Source organism: Brassica napus, chromosome A9 (genome assembly GCF_020379485.1).
Source record: "Brassica napus cultivar Da-Ae chromosome A9, Da-Ae, whole genome shotgun sequence".
Classification (NCBI taxonomy): Eukaryota; Viridiplantae; Streptophyta; class Magnoliopsida; order Brassicales; family Brassicaceae; genus Brassica; species Brassica napus.
In genome coordinates this window covers 40820567-40840773 of record NC_063442.1, presented here as the reverse complement: position 1 = coordinate 40840773, position 20207 = coordinate 40820567, and the positions used below count along the sequence as shown (strand labels likewise).

Here is a 20207-nt window from a genome sequence, read left to right as displayed (position 1 = left end):
CCACCACCAAGCTAAGTTCAAAAAAAAAAAAAAAAAAACCCCACCAACTCCACTGGAGGCAAATTTTAAAATGTTTTTTTTTTTTTTTGTCTTCTTCACTGTCCTTTAAAATTTAAAGAAGCAAATATTATTCAAAGAAGGGACCTAGTTTTTTTTTTTCTCAATCTCTTAGAGACCTTCCGATCATAAGCGATGAAGTTCGATGTATTCCTCAGTTTCAGAGGAATCGACACCCGAAGAACTTTCGTTAGCCATCTTCTCCTTGCACTGTTTAAAAAGCAGTTCAAGACTTTCAGACAAGAAGAAGAGATGCCATGGAATCAACCAGCTTCCACTCAAGTGCTCGAGGCAATTGAAAACTCCAAAATAGCGATCGTGGTCATATCGAAGAACTACACTGCTTCAGTCTCGTGCCTCGACGAACTGGCGAAGATAGTCGAGTGTGAGGAGAAACAATCGCTGGTGATGATTCCAGTCCTACACGAGGTGGATCCTTCAGATGTTTTAGAGCAAGCACAGAATCTTGATGGAGATAGCAACAACAACTGGGAGACGGTGGAGAGATGGAGAAAGGCACTGGCCAGTATGATTAAGACCTATCAACAACTATACTCTCATTGGTAATAAATTAAGATTAACTAAACATCTGCCGGGTTTATATTACAAACTAATTCTTGGCCTCTCCAAGTGCATCATAGGGAGGATGGAGACTCAAGTGAGGATGGAGACACAGACGCTTTCATTATTTTTAGAGTTATGCTCCACGTTTCTAAACGTTTGAAACCACCCGAGAAAATGGTAGAGACTATGATATATCATTGTCACTGGATGATACCTGAAAAAACTGGATTTCTCACCAAGGGGATCATGCTTGTTAGAGATGTTTTCAGGAAGATAGCTGGGAGAATTATGTATGCAGAAAAGCTTATTAGTGTCGTCAACCCTAGTACGCCTGCAAGGAGCCCTGCGTACGTGCAAAAAGACAAGTATGTTACGGGCAACGAGTTGTCTCAATTGGCTCCATCTATTGATTTCGATAGCCTTGTTGGGATGGATCGGCAAATGAAAGCAGTGGACGCACTGCTGCTTAATATGGATTCCGAAGAAGACGGACTTGGAGAAATGGGCATTTGTGGTGAGGAAAGAGTTGGCAAAACAACACTTGCGAGATGTGTTTACCAAAAGGTCTCACCACAGTTTCAAGATCACTACTACTTTGAGTATCAAACCGCACACTCTTTTGGTTCAACCTGTTTGCTAGAGAAAATCGCAAGAGCTGGTCTATCGGCAAAAGTAGCTGTTAGACCGGGTGAAGAGTTAGAGAGATTCGATGAACTTGTGAATGCGAATCTTGGACATCGGAAGGTTTTGCTTATTGTAGATATCCATCTCTATGACACTGGCCAACTCGAAAATATCAGAAACATTGCTCGTCGGTTTGGTCCAGGGAGTAGACTGATATATGTCACCCAGTCCAATCGTGTGCTACTCAAGTGTGGAGTCAAACACCTCTACAAAGTTGAGACTCTAAGATATGATGAAGCTCTTCAGCTCTTTTCACAATTTGCCTTCAAACAGGAACACGTCCCTAGGGAGTACTTCCGGCTCTCCATTCGTGCTGTCCTGATTACAGGTCGTATTCCACTGACCCTAAAAGTATTCGGCTCCTTCCTACGCGGGAAAACCGTCAGTGAATGGGAATCCGAGCTATGTAGACTTGAAGCATCGCAGGATAACTGCGTTGCAAAAGTTTCTAGCTATATCGGAAATGCCTTCTCTTGAAGAAGATGGCTATGCATGTTATGTTACTTCTTCCCTCTTGGATGATCAATATGCTGTTCATAGACGCTATGTTGCTTTCTATCTTTCACTATTTTGTGTATGTTCTAAAGATTGTGCATCGTTGTTTTATGGTCACTACTTATGAGTTCTTGAAGCCGCTTTCGTCCCATGACAGGCAGGCCTTACGGAGAATCCGTAAGTAGCTGACTAAATTGTGGCTTTGCCTTTCTGTTTTTTTTTTCTTGTTCTTGGTCATGTAAGGAAGGTATCAAACTCTTTTCCTTGTAAATAAAGAACTTTTAATCGACTCTTCTTCTCCCATTGCCAATATTGCCTCGGTTATCCTTTAAGTGGTACGTTATGTCTGACTAGATCATCTTGAAAATGGATGAATATGAACTTTGGGAAATCAAAGAGAAGAGACTATCACAGAGTTAACCACATATGATTCATGGTACAAAAAGACAAAACAAGATAGGAAGCTTGAAGTCTTTTTTTCATCGTTCAAAACGTGAAATAAAAGCTAAGAAGAAGCGAACTAACAGCCAAGGATGACTTCCCTTTCGTGGGAATATAAACAGCACCAGATTCCAACCGTCTCAGATATGGACAGAGAAGTGGTGCGTGTTCCCACCTCCATGCATGTCATTTAACTAACCATGAATATACATTGTTGGGTTTGCCTCAATGCCGTCAGAAACAGAGATTATGTCGGATCCAGATGTGGTTGAACAACCAAGGTCGTTGCTGATCTGCAGCTGATGAGCCACGAATCCAGACATGTTTCCCTTGGTGTCTTTTTGTTGGATTGACATATCATGTTTTGGCTCTCTAGATTCTTGAAGCTTTTTGGTAAGAATCTTCCACCAGATCCTCTAGGTCGTTTAAGAGCGTGAACATGTCGAGATTCATGAAGATACGGCTGTTGTATAGTACCAACAATGATTTAAATTTAGTGACTAAACCAGAATGAGACAGGTGAAACTCCTAGCGAGATACTATTACCTTACGCGCTTTGATTAGTTTGTTTTGAGTCTCTAGCTTTGCACGTTGCTCCCTCCTCCTCATAATTGCATGGAACTGCTTCGCATTGACAAAGACAGGCTCATTATCAATGAGTTCCAATGGTAAAGGAACCCGACTCACCTTTTTGGGATGCCATACCTGCAGAAAGTTTTCAAGTGTATTGAAAAATCACATGGAACTGCTTCAGAACATAATGTTTCAATTCATTAATACAAGTTCACCTTAAGCAAAATACACTTTTAGCAAGAACATTCTTCACCACATGTAATGAAGAAGGATGTACTTACTGTTGCATGTGGAAGGTAACCACCAAAACGTGGATCAGCACAAGGAAAGAAGAAGTTAGCCTGAAACAAGAATATGACCCAAGATGTTAGTCAACCATCACAAGTTCTGTCTTATCATTACTGATAGTAGATTTACAAATACCTTCCCAGGAGCAAAGTGAATATCTGAGGTTCCTATCGTGTAGGAGGAGTCTGATTTTATACTATTTGGAAATCTCTTCCTTTGAGTTTCTTCAAAGCTATCTAAAGAAGAAAAGAGGGACCAGAACAAAAGGATTTACCAAAGATCACGCCATTACATAACAAAACCATGTCATCTTGTCTTTTCAGTACATGTTCTCGACAGTAATATGAATCGAATAGACCCTGAAGTTCTTTAAAAAAATAGACCTGGTTTTGATGAAAATGAGATTTGTCTCGAAGGGTTATCATCATCATCATCATCATCTCCGCTAGTTGTAACTTCAGTAGAGGATTGATCAGTGGACTGAGTTGAAGAAGAATCCTTGTCCTGGAAACCGGTTTTAGTTGGGTTAAGAACATGTTTTGCTCTCGCATCGCATGCACCTTCAAACTCAGTGATTCAGTCACAGCATAACTCTGAACATTCGATTCAGTTGGAAGTCCCCATGAGATGGAAGTGTTCAGGTATGGTGGAGTTGAATGAGCCGTAGTAAATGAATCTTTCTTATCCATGTGACTCAGGCCAAAATATATAGCTTACTGGCTACAAAGAGGAAAAAACAGTCGTTATCAACTATCTATCATTCATCCATTGATCTAGGTTCTAAAGATTAGATTGTTGAAGAAGATATATACTTATATACACAGAGGTTGATACTTATATAAGACTAAAATCGATAGAAACAGAAACTACAAAGTCTACAATATTGAGAGAAAGAGATAGGGAGAGAGAGACCTTCCTTATAGATTCAATGAAGAACGAGAAACACTAACTCAGAATGGTTTCTGCTTCTCACCTTCTTGCTCTCTCTCTTTTCAGTCAGATAGATACTCAAATAGTGTCTCATGTGTTGTGTATGTATAAATGTATGTCTTTTGATGCCTTGGTCTCCTCTCTCTCTCTCTGACCTTACGTCACTTAATATCTTTTCTTTTTGAACTCCATTAATATCTTTAGAGTAATTGCTCCATCCATGTATTTTAAGTACTCTGTACTCATATCTTTATGCACAGCAATTTTATCTTTATCCAACCACCTAACCTTTTTTAAGTAGCTTTTTTTGTTGCTACTGCTTGTTTCTTAATTCTTTTTCCCAATACTACTTTGACTTTTATTCGATTGCTAATGTTTTTGGCCACGTCAGATAATCCATCTCGCTAGGTTCCAAACAAAAAGTCAATGATCTTAATCCTTGATTAGTCCAGACGTTTAGTTTAATTAGAAAATAATAGAGAAGTATGGCACTATATCTATTAACCTTAGATTATCTCTTTGCGGCCTATTACTTTAGTGCGATTATTATGATTCCTAATTATCGTCAAGGAAGGGCCTAATCAAGTGAGAAATGATTTTATCCCAAATGGTGAGAAGTGAGGAGTTTCTTCATTAAAAATGTATTTCTAAAATAACACAGTGATCTAGTATATATAGGGAGTTCAGTACTTGACTTGCATGCATTCAGTTTGTTCTACTTCCAGATACCTTAAGCCTTGAGGAAGTCGTTTGTTGACTGTTTGACTGAGACCTCTCTTGTTTTGAGCCTTTGAGGTTTACTTGAAAACACGCAGGAGAGAAACGTCAAGAACAGCCACTAGGGTGATGCAGATAGGAATGCCAAGAAACATGAGTGCAGGTGTTTTCTCGAGAAGGTGGATGATCTGGAAGACCCTTGTGGCTTGATGACTCAGTACATAAATGGGCATCTCAGTTTCTTTGAAACAGGTTCGTTGCTGCACCTATAAATCAAAAGGAGATGGTTTCAAAAAAGAAATTAAATACATAAATCATAGTAGAGACTGGATAAAGAGTATTAATATTCACCTCTTTGTCTCTAAAATGTTCTACAGAATCAGCTTCAAGGGAATGACATCCCTGTGCATCAAGAAACTCAAGACTCAGCGGGAGTTTTTCCACTGATTTGAGTTTCTTGCAGTTATTAAGGCAAAAAATTATCAGTGAGGTGAGATCTCTGATGCTTGATGGCAAATATATCAAACTCATGGCCGCTGAGATCTATATTTGTCAACTTAGTGAAATGACTGAGCTGCTCTGACAAAAACTCAACATTGTTGCAGTTTTCAAGGCAAAGCTCAAGCAAACAGTTGTTCTTCACTCGTATCAGACAGTTATCTGAGGTTTATACAGTTAGTAAGTGTCAGTGTCTCAGTACCTGAGTTAGCTCTGTTGCACTCTGATATGACCCGAGGTGCTTGCTGCAGATTCATTGAAGATGTGACAGAGATCTGTTGATCAGAGTTAAAAGAAACATATTCAGCAGTTCCTCTACAGTTTGAACAAAATTCCAAATTTATGTCTCCACCAATGGATATGTTTATAAGTGCACATCCATTTTCACTTTTGCATCTGGAAACTCCAGTCCAATATGTTGCTGCATTGTAGATTTTCATGTAAAACACTTGAAGGCACTTCTAAGCCCTCCACAATAAGATAACTTGAGCTTCTTTAGTTTAGACCTTTTTCCAATAGATTTTGGAATGCCTTTTAGTCTTGTCCCGTGTTCAAGAATCAATTCCTCAAGTCTAGTGATACTTGAAGGATTTAAAAGATGCTGTGTTGCCTAATATGCAAAAGGTTTCGTGGTGTAGTTGGTTATCACGTCAGTCTAACACACTGAAGGTCTCCGGTTCGAACCCGGGCGAAGCCATCATTTTGTTTTTTTTTCATTTTCATGAAAATATTCAAATTTCTTAAAATATAACAAGAAAAGAGACGCCGTTGCCGGGGATCGAACCCGGGTCACCCGCGTGACAGGCGGGAATACTTACCACTATACTACAACGACTGAGATGCCAACTTACGTAACAAGAAAATAATTAATATCACGCTTTTGTAACAGATAAACTAAAGATTAGACTGACAGTCAATTAACATGCTGCTTTGTGTGGATTGGATACTGAGTTTAACCTGAGAAAGAAATGTGTTTGTCAAGTTACTCTTTTATATACAGATTTGGACACTGTCTGTAACCAAAACTATTCTTGATCATGGCTAAGTTATGTGACTCTTTTACAGTGGCTTTGTATTGTCTTGTCTCATCATAAATATCTAGCACCTCTAATTTACACCAAAATCTGTGCTGAAAAAAAAAACTAATCAAGAGTTTTAATCTACTAATAACAATAGAAGCAGTTTACAAGAAACACAAAAACAGGTTGAGCTTTTGATACTAACATTTAGAAGTTCTCACATACATATTATACAAAGGAAAAAGAGAAAAATAAAACAGAACACTACATGGGACAAGTGTCTCCTCTTACTTCCATTGTGGTTTTTATCTTTGTGATGATGCTTCCACAATATGTTCATCTTCTGATGCTTCCATAATCTTCCAAACCTCCACTGCTTCTTTACTTTGCTTTGCACTGAGTTTAAGAAGTGTAGCTTCCCATTCCTCTTTACCTCTACCAGTTAAAAAAGACCCAAACAGTCTAATGGCCATTGGAAGAAACCCTGCGAGCTGAACCGCACGAACTGAGAGGCGTTCGAACTCAGGAGGAGGGTATGGCTGCCTGAAAGCAAAGCGTGAGAAGAGTTGAATTGCTTCATCATATCTTAAAGACCCAACTTCGTACACATGATTCACTCCTGACTCCTCAAGAACACTCTTGTCTTGAGTAATTAAAATGATTCTACTTCCTGGAGCAAACCAGTTAGCATACTCTTTGATCCATTGCCCTTGTTCACTGTCCTTCACACCATCAGCTACAAGGAGAACCTTCCTGTGTTTGTTTCTTGCTTCAGTTATCTCATTCCTCTCATGATCTGAACTTGTTACATCTTCTTCCACTTCAATGTTTTCTAGAAGCTTTTGCTTCATGTCTTGGATGTTTTCTAGAAAAAGATGTGTATGAAACTTCACAAAGATCTCAGCATAACAGTACCTCGCAAGAGTTGTCTTTCCCACACCAGCACAACCCCAAATGCCAACAGTACGAACCTCTTTGTCAGAGTCCAAAGCCAACAGCTCATGAAACGCTCTCAAGTGACGATCCATTCCTGCAAGACCTTTGAAGTCACTAGACGCACAAGAGAGAAACATAAGCCTAATGTCATCAGCCACCTGCTTGATCCGGTGCGATCCGTGAATCACCGCAAGGTTCCTAGAAAGTGAATACTGCGCAGATATGTTCTCCAGCTTGGCGATCACAGTCCTCCACGTCCTGTCTCTCTCCGGAAACAGGTGAGAGACTTCTTCCATATCTAAAGGACGCTTTGTTAAAAAGATTGGTATGACTGTGAGTGAACGCTTCTCTTGAAACTCGAGGATCACAAGGAGCTCTTCAAGGAACCCAACGGAAGAAGCTTCTTCATCAGAGGTCATGACCACTGCAACTTTGGACTCAGTCAAAGCCTCCAGTGTTTGTCTAGCGATCGGCTTGAAACTCTTCTCCTTCCAGCTTTCAGATTTAAAAGACTTGATGCCATTTCGTGACAAATCATAACCAAAGTCCATGTCAAGAGCTTTCTTACCGCTGAAACTCAAGAACACATCCAACTCTCTTCCAGCCAACAAAAATGAATAAGAAGAAGACATTTGGTTTCTGGTTCACTTTTTTTTTTGGACCACTTCTATCTTTTGTGTCTATGTGTGACAGTATGAATACTAAAGCGAGTCCCATGTGGAGGAAGTAGAGAATGAAGCCACTTAGCGTTGACTTGTAACTGAAAAGTCAGTCAACCATTAGCATAAAATGATACTATATGAGGAAAATATATATTATGAGAAATTTTTTTTATAGAATGAAAATTCCACACAAATTTTCTTCCATCAACAATTACTCAGAAATAACCAAAGCTGCTCTCACATCACATTTAAGAAGAAGAACGAAGCCATGGTCCATTATGCATTAACCACCATAGAACAAACCGTTCAACGACTTCAACAATGGCGTCCTCCTCCTCCTCCTCTATCCCTCGTGTATCCATGTATGACGTCTTCCTCAGCTTCAGAGGAGAAGACACTCGCAAAACCATCGTCAGCCACCTATACGCAGCACTTGATAGCAGAGGGATTGTTACATTCAAAGACGACCAAAGACTTGAGAAAGGAGACCACATTTCCGACCAACTCCACATAGCTCTCAAGGGTTCCAGCTTCGCGGTTGTGGTTCTCTCCGAGAACTACGCTACCTCGAGGTGGTGCTTAATGGAACTTCAGTTGATAATGGAGTATATGAAGGAGGGAACACTTGAAGTCTTCCCTGTCTTCTATGGAGTTGATCCTTCCACCGTCAGGCATCAGCTAGGGAGTTTCTCTTTAGAACGGTACAAGGGTCGTCCAGAAATGGTGCACAAGGTTCACAAGTGGAGAGAAGCTCTTCACCTAATAGCTAACCTTTCAGGCCTGGATTCAAGACACTGGTAAGCTCTTCTTACCATAATATAGTTACAAAAATATATATACTTACGTCTTTTCTTTAAAAATATATTTTCTAGTGTTTTCACACATACTAAGAAAACACATTAAATCATTATTTTAAATGATTCATTTTCTGTAATTATTAGTTACCAATAATTTTAACTAATAGTAATTCAATAAACTTCTTAATGTTTTTGAAGTTTACAATTTATGCATAAAAAGATATATATTTGTAAAACAATTTTTTTGTTCTAAAACATCTCTCTTAGTGGAAAGAGGGAGTATCTTTGTAAGTATTGGAAACTTGAGGTTGCATCAGTGTGTGTTCATTTTGTTTAGCGTTGATGAGGCTGTTATGGTTGGAGAAATTGCCAGAGACATATCAAGACGTGTGACACTGATGCAGAAAATAGACTCAGGCAATATTGTTGGGATGAAAGCTCACATGGAAGGTCTTAATCATCTACTGGATCTTGAGTCCAATGAGGTTGTAGTGTTAGGAATCTGGGGAATGGGAGGGATTGGGAAAACCTCAATAGCCAAGTGTCTCTATGACCAGCTCTCACCTAGATTTAGAGCTCGTTGTTTCATAGAAAACATCAAGAGTGTTAGTAAAGAGCATGACCATGATCTAAAGCATTTTCAGAAAGAAATGCTCTGCAGTATCCTCTCTGATGATATTAGCTTATGGAGCGTGGAAGCTGGATGTCAAGAGATAAAGAAGAGGCTTGGGCACCAAAAGGTTTTTCTTGTGCTTGATGGTGTGGATAAAGTGGCGCAGGTACACGCCTTGGCCAAGGAAAAACACTGGTTTGGTCCAGGGAGCCGAATCATCATAACAACTAGAGATATGGGCTTGCTGAACACCTGTGGAGTAGAAAACGTTTATGAGGTTAATTGCTTGAATGATAAGGATGCTCTCAAGATGTTTAAACAGATTGCTTTTGAAGGACCTCCTCCTTGTGATGGTTTTGAACAACTCTCAATCCGAGCTACTCGGCTTTCTCACGGTCTTCCTTCTGCTATCCAAGCCCATGCATTGTTTCTCCGTGGAAGGACGGCTGCTCCTGAGGTGTGGGAGGAAGCTTTAACTGCACTTGAAAGCAGCCTTGACGAGAATACAATGGAAATCTTGAAAATTAGCTACGAGGGATTACCAAAACCACACCAGAATGTGTTCCTTCATGTTGCTTGTCTCTTCAACGGAGACACTCTCCAGCGTATCAATTCCCTTCTCCATGGACCCATACCTCAGAGCAGCCTGTGGATAAGAGTTTTAGCTGAGAAGTCTCTCATCAAAATATCAACTAACGGATCTGTAATCATGCATAAGTTGGTTGAACAAATGGCAAGAGAAATGATCCGTGACGACACTTCTTTGGCTAGAAAATTCCTCAGAGATCCTCAGGATATTTGCTATGCACTGACTAATTTCAGAGATGTAAGCATTAATAGACAATTCTTTGACCTGTTCTAACCTGACCTAGGTGTTTTTTTTTTGCTTGTCTTGATATCATCAGGGAGGTGAACAAACTGAATGCATGTCCCTACACTCGTGTAACCTGGCCTGTGCATTTTCCATGAAGGCCAGTGTCGTTGGCCATATGCATAATCTCAAGTTTCTCAAAGTCTACAAGCATGTAGATTCCAGAGAGTCAAAGCTGCAACTCATTCCAGACCAACATCTCTTGCCTCCTAGCCTACGGCTATTCCATTGGGATGCATTCCCCTTGAGAACCCTGCCTTCTGATGCTGATCCATATTTTCTTGTTGAACTCAATCTGCGTCACAGTGATTTAGAAACTCTCTGGAGTGGAACACCGGTAATCTTTCTCTTTCATTCTGCAGCTAATTAATGTCTGTGTAATTCTTATCCAACCTTTGTTGTTAATGTATCTTGCTTAGATGATGGAGAGTTTGAAGAGACTAGATGTAACAGGATCTAAGCATCTCAAGCAACTTCCAGATCTTTCAGGTATCACTAGTCTTGAGGAACTGGCTTTGGAACACTGCACAAGACTAAAAGGCATTCCAGAGTCTATTGGAAAAAGGTCTAGCATAAAGAAGCTCAAGTTATCTTACTGTGGAGGCCTTAGAAGTGCCTTGAAGTTTTTTGTACGGAAACCTACAATGCAGCAACATATTGGGTTGGAGTTTCCGGATGCAAAAGTGAAGATGGATGCACTTATAAACATATCCATTGGTGGAGACATAAGTTTTGAGTTCTGTTCAAAATTTAGAGGAACTGCTGAATATGTTTCTTTTAACTCTGATCAACAGATCCCTGTCACATCTTCAATGAATCTGCAGCAATCACCATGGCTCATCTCAGAGTGCAACAGATTCAACTCCCTCAGCATCATGAGGTTCAGCCACAAAGAAAACGGTGAATCTTTCTCCTTTGACAGCTTTCCAGATTTTCCTGATCTTAAAGAGCTAAAGCTAGTGAACTTAAACATCCGGAAGATTCCATCTGGGGTTCATGGGATCCATAAGTTGGAGTTCATAGAGAAGCTGGACCTCAGTGGGAATGATTTTGAGAGCTTACCAGAAGCTATGGTTAGTCTCACCCGGTTGAAAACTCTCTGGCTTAGAAACTGCTTCAAGCTCAAGGAGTTGCCAAAGCTAACACAGGTGCAGACACTGACTCTTACCAACTGTAGGAACCTCAGATCACTGGTGAAACTATCTGAAACAAGTGAGGAACAAGGAAGATACTGTTTGCTTGAGCTTTGCCTTGAAAACTGCAACAATGTTGAGTTTTTGTCAGACCAGCTCATCTATTTCATTAAGTTGACAAATTTAGATCTCAGCGGCCATGAGTTTGTTGCATTGCCATCAAGCATCAGAGATCTTACCTCACTGGTAACTCTTTGCCTTAATAACTGCAAGAATCTCAGATCAGTGGAAAAACTCCCACTGAGTCTACAGTTTCTTGATGCACACGGATGTGATTCCCTTGAAGAAGCTGATTCTGTAGAACATTTTAGGGACAAACCAAACGAAGAGGTGAATATTTATACTCTGGATCCAGTCTCTAGCATGATTTATGTAGTTCTTTTTTGAAACAATCTCCTTTCTTTTATAGGTACAACAAAGAACCTTTTTCAAAGAAACTGATATGCCCTTTTATGTACTGAATCATCAAGCCACAAGGATCTGCCATATCATCCACCTTCTCAAGAATACAACTGCACACATGTTTATAGGCATTCCTATCTGCATCACGCTAGTGGCTGTTCTATTTGCTTCTCTCCTACGTGTTTTCAAGTGAACTTCAAGGTTCAAAACTAATGTGTAACCGCTAAGTAATAGTGTTATACATTATTTTGCAGAGAGCGCGACTGTGATCAGTTTCACCACACTTCCTACAGGTTCTTTCTCTTCACCCTATGACACCTTGTTTCATGAACAATCAATTTGATGTTGAGAACTTTCAATAACGATTAATGATATTAATAACAATCACATCAGTGCAAGTTCAGTATCAGCTGAAGTTAGCTTAGGTCTACCTTGAATTCACCTTTTAACAACATCCTTGTCTTCTTTGGCCTGTAATTGGAGGTGTTAGGATTAGAGATCCAAGTGTGTATGCCTCTGGTGCATGTGTCATGTAATCTCCAGCTGGATGTAATCATGTATAGAGGCTGACTTTGGTTGTGGTTCAACTATTAAAATAACACATGTGTTTATAGTTAGCATACAATATCAAATATTAACATTCAATATAAACTAATATGTCACATACCTATGGTCAGTACCATACTTTATCTACTACACATAGATTTTTCTTAAATTTCTTCAGATTTTCGAATGTACCTAGCATAATTTCCTAATAAAATGAGTGGAAAGATAATATAATAGCTGCAGACCTACATCTAAATAGTGACCTAAGATTGTACATCAAAAAATCACGTCAAATCAAATTCATCTCTCCTTTTCAGGTTACAGGAATGGGGACACAATTATCTACATTTGATCTTCGAACATTAGTCATTGTAAACATATAAAATGATATGTTAACATGTTTCATACACATCTTTTTTCTAGAAAACATTGAAGTGGAAGAAGATCTAACAAGTTCAGATCATGAGAGGAATGAGATAACTGAAGCAAGAAACAAACACAGGAAAGTTCTCCATGTAGCTGATGGTGTGAAGGACAGTGAACAAGGGCAATGGATCAAAGAGTATGCTAACTGGTTTGTGATGCAGCGTGGACTATATTTCCTTTTCGGTTTTAGCTTTACTTTTACTTAATTATTTCTGTTCTAGTTAAACGTTAAGTTTCCTATTTCTTGTAAGGTCATAATCCTTAAGGACTTAGGTCTTTTCCTATTGATATATATAGTGCTCTCTAGGCTTTGTAAAGAGACACATTATTATTGAATTTATAAAACGAAGCTTTGCTTTCATCTCTTGTTTACGGCTAGATCATTGGTGATCTCAACGGATTCAAGCTCGTAGGTTCTTTTGGGCATTCTTAGACTAAACAATTGCGCCTACATCTATCGGTTACTCTATCAGTTGGTATCAGAATCCAGGCGTTTGATTTCTCAATCAAACAAATCGATCATGGCACCACGCAAGACTATGACGGACGATCAGCAGGAGGAAGTACGCCTTATGTTCGAAACGTTGACTACAAACCTTCAAGAAGCGTTACAGACAGCGGTCCAAAACGCCCTTACCACCGTTCTTCAGGACCAACATGCTCAACGTGAAGCTCCGGGAGATCAACACGGTCGTCGGCCTCCACATCGCGATATTCCACCCGATTTATCCGATGATGACGAGCTTGTCGACAATGTTTTTGCTGATCAAGGATATGAACATCATCAACGACGTGGGGATCAACAACCACTACAAGAAAACATCGGGATACTGAGGGAAAAAATCGTCGGTATGTCGTCGGAATAACGTTATTCCGAGGACATACCGACGAAAAAAGTCCTCGGAAATAACTCCTCGGAAATTCATAATTCCTCGGAATTCCGTCGGAATTTTCCGACGGAATTCCGAGGAAACAAAATTCCGAGGAAACTCCGAGGACACAATGTTCGTCGGAAGGTTCCTCGGAAAATACCGAAGGAATTCCGATGGTCCAATCCTCGGAAGTTTCGACGAAATATTTCTCGGAATATTTATCGGAAAATTCCGAGGGAAGAAAGTTCCTCGGAAAATTCCGAGGAACATTTGTTCCTCGGAAAATTCCGAGGAACTTTCTTCCCTCGGAATTTTCCGAGGGAATTGAGTTTCTCGGAAAATTCCGAGGAATCCTTTCCCTCAGACAATTCCGAGGAACTTAATGTTCGTCGGAATTTACCGAGGGATAAAAGTTCCTCGGAATTATCCGAGGACCTCCATTCCCTCGGAATTTTGAAAAAAATTATTTTTTAAAAAATTTATTTTTTTTAAAAATTATTTTTTTTGGAAAAAAATTAAAATTTTTAAAATTTAAAATTAAAATTGAATAAAACATAAAATAAAACATAGTAGATAATATTCAAATTTAAATAAAACATTCAGAGTTTTTGGAAAAAAAAAAACTACGGGTCTGGAATGTTCGGGAACGTCTCGTTCGGGTACATCCTCTTCATCATGTCCATCATCTGCTCGTTCAGCCTCTTCTGGGTCTCATAGCCCGCCTGTTGAGCTGCCATCTGAGCCTCCAACGCAGATATCCGATCATCCTTGTCCTTCAGCTGAGCCGTAAGAACTTCTGGATCAACATACGCATGTGGTGCAGAAGAAGGAGCAGCCGACCGGGAGCGACGACCCAAACCGACCAAACGTCCCTTTTTCTTTGGAACCGACTGAAATATAAATAAAACGAAGTTAAGATAATTTAAATTGATGATAAAATAAAAATCAAGAAATAATTAAATTGAACTTTTAAAAAAAAAACTTACCGATTCAACGATTTCGTTGATTCGAACCCGAGACAAGTTGGTCGAGGCCGTCGAATCGTCATCATCGGTTTGAAGCTGAGACACTTCGTCATACACCTGAGTCTGGACCAGGTCGACCACGTCCCTCACAAGACCATCATCAATCTGGCCGGTCTTCTTGTTGGTATACGCCCTTTTCATAAGGGCGAGATCATCAACTGGGTGGCCTTCATTTTCTTCCGCCTTGAAAAAAAATAAATTAGACAAACATTAGAGATTTGAAAATGCAAAAAAAATAAAATTCTGAAACTTAAATAATTGAAGAAAAAGCGGTTGAGCTTACCATGCGATCCGCCAGAGTGGCAATAGATTGAGCACCCAAGTTATGCTTGTAGATGCCCTTTCCTTTACGGTCGCTCCTGCGGTTGTTGGAGTTGGTGGAAGAAGTTTCTTTCGTCTCTTCTTTATCCCAATGCGCACACAACTCCTTCCAGACCGTGCCGTTCATCGACTTTGGGACCTTTTAATTTAAAAAAAAAAGTTTAATAATTTTAAAAATAGTTTAATAAATTAAAAATTGTTAATAAATTAAAAACTACCTTGTTTACTTCCCACTTCTTCTTCCACTCGTACATCTGCTTCCCATAGTTGTCCATAACTTTATGGACAAAATGGTGATAGATAGAGAGCGTATCATCGGCATTCCAGTTGAATTCTTGCTGAAATAGTTTAAAAATAGTTTTTAAGCACAAAAATATAATAGTTTAAAAATTACAAAAATCGTCGTTTTAATAAATAAAAAATAGTTTAATAATTAAAAAAATAATTTAATAATTACAAAAATAAGTTTTAATAATATTTAAAATGTCTAATAAATATATAAATTAGTTTAATAATTACAAAAATAAGTTTTAATAATATTTAAAATGTCTAATAAATATAGAAAATAGTTTAATAATTACAAAAAATAGTTTTAATAATATAAAAAATATAATTTAAAAATTAGAATACTTACCGCAAACTGCTGAAACCACAGATGCTGCTTCTCGACAGGGAAGTGAGTGAAAGTCGGATGTCCGCTGTCGAGGGCCGAGTACATCATACGGTTGATCCATGCGCTGATCCCGTTCCCGGATCGGTTGAACCTAACAAAAAAAATAAATTATTAATAAAAAAATAGTTTAAAAATTAAAAATAGTTTAAAAAATAAAAGTTTAAATTACCATGTTTGACCATGTCCATGTGGATACTCAGTGAGATAGGGAAGATGGTCACGACCGGGCTGTCGAACCAACTCCGCAACCCTCATCACTCCCAGAGGACCAGGTGCAGCAGCGGGACCAGGAGCGGGTGCAGCAGCGGGAGAGGGAGCAGCAGGAGCGAGTAATGGAGAGGGAGATGTTTGGTATGAGCTGTGGGGCGAAACGGAATCCTGAACATGGCTGGAAGAACCCCGAGACTGGCTCCCCATACCACCCCGGCTACGACGCTGGCGAGGCCGGATCTGATCATCATTAGACCTGTAAATTAAAAAAAAACATATTTAAAAATTAGTTCTAATAATTTTAATTAAAAAAACAGTTTAAAATAAAAATAGTTTAAAACATAGTTTTTAATCACAAAAATATAAATAGTTTAATAATTTTAAAAATGTTTAATAAATATATAAATTTATATTTTACATATAAAATACAAAAAAAATGTTTTTAAATATTATATAAATGATTTTTAATCTTAAAAAAAGTTTTATAGATTTTAAAAATGTTTAATAAATTTATAAATGAATTTAAAATGCAAAAATAGATTTTATATACAAAAAACGTTTTCAATATATATATATATAATTTCAAATTCGATTTTTATAACCACAAAATTGATAAAAACTAAAAAAAAAATTCAAATCAAGTGAAATACATAATCAAACTCCATTTTACACAAATCTACCATTCACCCTAACAAAATCTATAAATCTCATTCCAAAATCATCAAATCTACTTAAAAACCATACAAATCTAACCTAAAAGAGTGGGATAGGGTTCTTACATGATTATGGGGGAGGATTAGGGGAGAATCGCCGGAAAAACGGGAGAGAGAACGGTGGAATCGCCGGAAATCGCCGGAATCGCGAGAGGAGATGTGCAGCGGCGCGGAGAGAAAGAGAGAAATGGGGAAGAAGATCGGGCTCGCCCTAATCTTATGAGGCGTCCGACGGAAAATATCCGTCGGAATTTCCTCGGAAATATTTTATACTTCCGTCGGAATTTCCTCGGAATTCTATGATTCAATTTTCCCGAAATATTTGGCGGCTTCGTTTACCCGGTTAGATGAAAATATTCCGACGAATCCAGTTTCCTCGGAATACCCTCGGTAATCTCCGAGGAAATTCTGAGGAACCAGGGTTTGGGGTTTTAAAACATCGATTATTTTCGCCGTATTTCATTTCTTATACAATTATAATGCATACCATTGAGGATTCTTTGTATAGATGATCATAAACCATGAAATAACACAATTTCAAAAATAATTCTAAGTATTCCCTTTACCGTTTATTAAAGTGTATAAGTGTTTCTCTTACGTTGTGTGGTTTTCGTTCATGCAATCGTAAAAGTGTTTGTTATTGGATAAAACACCAAAGTTCATAGTTCCAAACATCATAATCTGGTTATGACACTTAATGAAGGTTATATACGTGTTATTCAATCCGTAAAACGTTGTTTTCGATTTAAAACCCCCAGTTCCTCGGATTTTCCTCGGAATATACCGAGGAGATTCCGAGGAAATCCTTATGTTCGTCGGAATTTCCTCGGAATATACCGAGGAGATTCCGAGGAAAAAGAATCTATAATCAAATCCCCATCTCCTCGGAATTTCCTCGGTATTTTCCGAGGAAATTCCGACAAACATAAAGAGTTCCTCGGAATTTCCTCGGAATTTTCCGACAGAATTCCGAGGAACTTGGGGTTTTCAATCGAGAAGATCTATTCCGAGGAAATTCCGAGGAAAACCTATCTGTCCTCGGAATTTCCTCGAAATTTTCCTTTAAAAAAAAAAAAAAAAAAGGTCGAGGCTAGTCTTCTTCCGAGTCGTCATCACCAGATGAATCTGAATCTGGATCTTGGTGAAACTCTCCAATCACTGGTTCATCCTCTTCGTGAACGGCGGCTTCTTCTCCGAAGTCAGTTAAATCGACTACAAGGCCAACTCCACCTAAATCTTCTGCTGCACTTAAGTTGCCGGATGTGCTTGGTTGTAGTGGGTCTTCCAGCTCAGAACTTCCCTGAACTCGGCCTCTCGGGTTGAGTCTTGTAACAGTAACCCATGGATCATCTCTGTTCCTTACCCGGGGGTACTTGATATAACAAACCTGATCGGCCTGAGAAGCAAGAATGAAAGGATCATAATATTGCAGCTTCCGTCTTGAATTTACTGATGTAACACCAAATGCATCTGTTCTCACACCTCGATCTGGAGTGTTGTCGTGCCAGTCACAATAGAAAACAGTACAGCGCAATCCAACCATGCCCAAATACTTGATTTCCAAAATCTCATTTATGTGTCCGTAGTATACATCATCTCCTGATGCAGAACAAACACCAGCATCGTAAGTCGTACTCGAACGTCTCCTCTTCTGAGTTGTGAATGCATATCCTCGAGTACAAAATCTCGGATATGACTTCACAACAAAGTTTGGTCCAACGACCATCTCGCGTATCCAATCGTCAAATGTTTCACCTCTGGCCAAACCATCACTCACATAGGTAAACATCCATCCACCAAATTCTCTCTGCTTCATTTCTTCTAGTTCGTCCTCTGTGGCGTATCTATATTCTAACCGCTTTTCTGCCATGAAAATCCTTTCATATTGAAGAACATCTTCGCAGTTGGTGAGTAAATATGTTTGCAAATGACTGCGCTCCTGATCAGTAAGTCGACGGTCTTTTGGTTTTCCGCTAAGTCGTCCAACGTCTGTGAAAATGTCTGGAACCTTCCAATGATATGTTGCCCGTTCGCCTCTATCATCATGCCGAGCAGGTCTTCTGTTTTTGGTCTGAACTTCTGCTGGAAAGTAGTACTCGGCAAAGTTTGAAGTTTCTTCATTGATCATCTGTGCGACTATAGACCCTTCCACCCTACTTAAATTTTTCACCATCTTCTTCAAATGGAACATATACCGCTCATACAGATACATCCATCTATACTGCACAGGACCACCAAGCTCCAATTCTCTTACCAGGTGAATAACAAGATGCTCCATAACATCAAAAAATGAGGGAGGAAATATCTTCTCAAGGTTGCACTGAATCACAGCTATGTTAGTCTTCAAATTTTCAATACCTTCAAGAGTCACTGATCTTGTGCATAAATCGCGGAAGAAACCACTTATCCCTGCAATTGCTTCATGAACATTTCGTGGTAATAGTTCCTTGAAGGCAAACGGAAGGAGACGCTGCATCATTACATGGCAATCATGGCTTTTCAAGCCAGTAAACTTTCCTTCCTTTCTGTCGATACAGTTACGCAAATTAGATGCGTAACCGTCTGGAAATTCCACATCGTTTGAAATCCAATCAAAGAACGCATCCTTTCCCGCTGCATCAAGTCGGTATATGGGAAAAGGAGCCCTACCACTCTCATCAACATGAAGTTCTGAACGAGCACATATATCGACTAAATCCAGTCTTGACTTCAAATTATCCTTTGTTTTACCTTGAACATTAAGGATCGTGTTCATCAGGTTGTCAAAAAAGTTCTTCTCGATATGCATGACATCTAAATTATGCCTTAGTAGATGATCCTCCCAGTATGGCAGATCCCAAAAAATACTTTTTTTGTGCCAGTTATGTAGGTTTCCAACACCATCTACCGGAAAATGCTCATGTCCACCGACGTCTGGCGTTCTTTCTGCACCAAAATCTCTAAGTTGTGTCTTCAAATCTTTCCCACGAATTTCCGGAGGTGGACTGTCAAACACCCTCTTGTTCTTCGTAAACAAATTCCTACTTCTACGATATGGATGATCTGGTGGTAGAAATCTCCTGTGACAGTCAAACCAACACGTTTTCCTTCCGTGTTTTAGTTGGAAAGCATCAGTGTTATCTTGACAATATGGACATGATAGCCTTCCATGCGTTGTCCATCCAGATAACATACCATATGCTGGAAAATCACTTATTGTCCACATTAGTACTGCCCGCATTTGAAAGTTTTCTTTATACGAAACATCGTATGTTTCAGCACCTTGAGTCCATAGTTGTTGCAACTCATATATTAGTGGCTGAAGAAACACATCAAGTGATCTCTTAGGATGCTCTGGTCCGGGAACGAGAATCGAGAGGAACAAAAACTCTCGTCGCAAGCACAAGTTTGGGGGTAGGTTGTATGGTGTAAGAATGACTGGCCATAGAGAATACTGTCTTCCACTCTTGCCAAACGGGCTGAAACCATCAGTACATAATCCAAGGTAGACATTTCTTCTCTCATACGCAAAGTCGGGATACTTTGATTGGAAATGCTTCCACGCTTTTGCATCTGAAGGATGTCTGATCTCACCATCTGTTGAGTGCTCCGCATGCCATCTCATTGGTTGCGCTGTGCGTTCAGACAGATACAGCCTCTGCAACCTTTCCGTCAAAGGCAAATACCACATCCTTTTATATG

General features: G+C 39.3%; 3 protein-coding genes, 2 non-coding genes and 2 pseudogenes across 5 annotated transcripts; 3 read left to right on the top strand and 4 right to left on the bottom strand.

Moving 5' to 3' along the window:
- Positions 1-105: 105 nt before the first annotated feature.
- On the top strand, positions 106-2091 carry LOC106369034. The gene is made up of 3 exons (XM_013809135.3): positions 106-620; positions 699-1749; positions 1893-2091. Exons 1-3 carry the CDS (start codon positions 193-195, stop codon positions 1983-1985), a joined length of 1572 nt encoding a protein of 523 aa, XP_013664589.2. The 5' UTR covers positions 106-192; the 3' UTR covers positions 1986-2091.
- A 100-nt stretch (positions 2092-2191) lies between these two features.
- On the bottom strand, positions 2192-4008 carry LOC106369032 (annotated as a pseudogene).
- An 821-nt stretch (positions 4009-4829) lies between these two features.
- Positions 4830-5674, bottom strand: LOC125578232 (annotated as a pseudogene).
- Positions 5675-5870: 196 nt separating this feature from the next.
- On the top strand, positions 5871-5944 carry TRNAV-AAC. Its single transcript has one exon. It is a non-coding gene; the product is annotated as a tRNA-Val (tRNA).
- A 66-nt stretch (positions 5945-6010) lies between these two features.
- Positions 6011-6082, bottom strand: TRNAD-GUC. Its single transcript has one exon. It is a non-coding gene; the product is annotated as a tRNA-Asp (tRNA).
- A 290-nt stretch (positions 6083-6372) lies between these two features.
- Positions 6373-7881, bottom strand: LOC106369030 (disease resistance protein CHS1). The gene has a single exon (XM_013809131.3). It carries the CDS (start codon positions 7832-7834, stop codon positions 6572-6574), a length of 1263 nt encoding a protein of 420 aa, XP_013664585.2. The 5' UTR covers positions 7835-7881; the 3' UTR covers positions 6373-6571.
- A 146-nt stretch (positions 7882-8027) lies between these two features.
- On the top strand, positions 8028-12052 carry LOC106369029 (disease resistance protein RPP4). The gene is made up of 5 exons (XM_013809130.3): positions 8028-8661; positions 8999-10100; positions 10180-10482; positions 10565-11668; positions 11748-12052. Exons 1-5 carry the CDS (start codon positions 8186-8188, stop codon positions 11931-11933), a joined length of 3171 nt encoding a protein of 1056 aa, XP_013664584.2. The 5' UTR covers positions 8028-8185; the 3' UTR covers positions 11934-12052.
- Positions 12053-20207: the final 8155 nt, after the last annotated feature.

Coding starts and splice junctions, on each gene's coding strand:
- LOC106369034 (XM_013809135.3), top strand. CDS start 193: ATGAAGTTCGATGTATTCCTCAGTTTCAGAGGAATCGACACCCGAAGA. Junction 621..698: donor CAACAACTATACTCTCATTG/GTAATAAATTAA, acceptor AGTGCATCATAG/GGAGGATGGAGACTCAAGTG. Junction 1,750..1,892: donor AGGATAACTGCGTTGCAAAA/GTTTCTAGCTAT, acceptor TATGTTCTAAAG/ATTGTGCATCGTTGTTTTAT.
- LOC106369030 (XM_013809131.3), bottom strand. CDS start 7,834: ATGTCTTCTTCTTATTCATTTTTGTTGGCTGGAAGAGAGTTGGATGTG.
- LOC106369029 (XM_013809130.3), top strand. CDS start 8,186: ATGGCGTCCTCCTCCTCCTCCTCTATCCCTCGTGTATCCATGTATGAC. Junction 10,101..10,179: donor CACTGACTAATTTCAGAGAT/GTAAGCATTAAT, acceptor TGATATCATCAG/GGAGGTGAACAAACTGAATG. Junction 11,669..11,747: donor GGGACAAACCAAACGAAGAG/GTGAATATTTAT, acceptor TTTCTTTTATAG/GTACAACAAAGAACCTTTTT.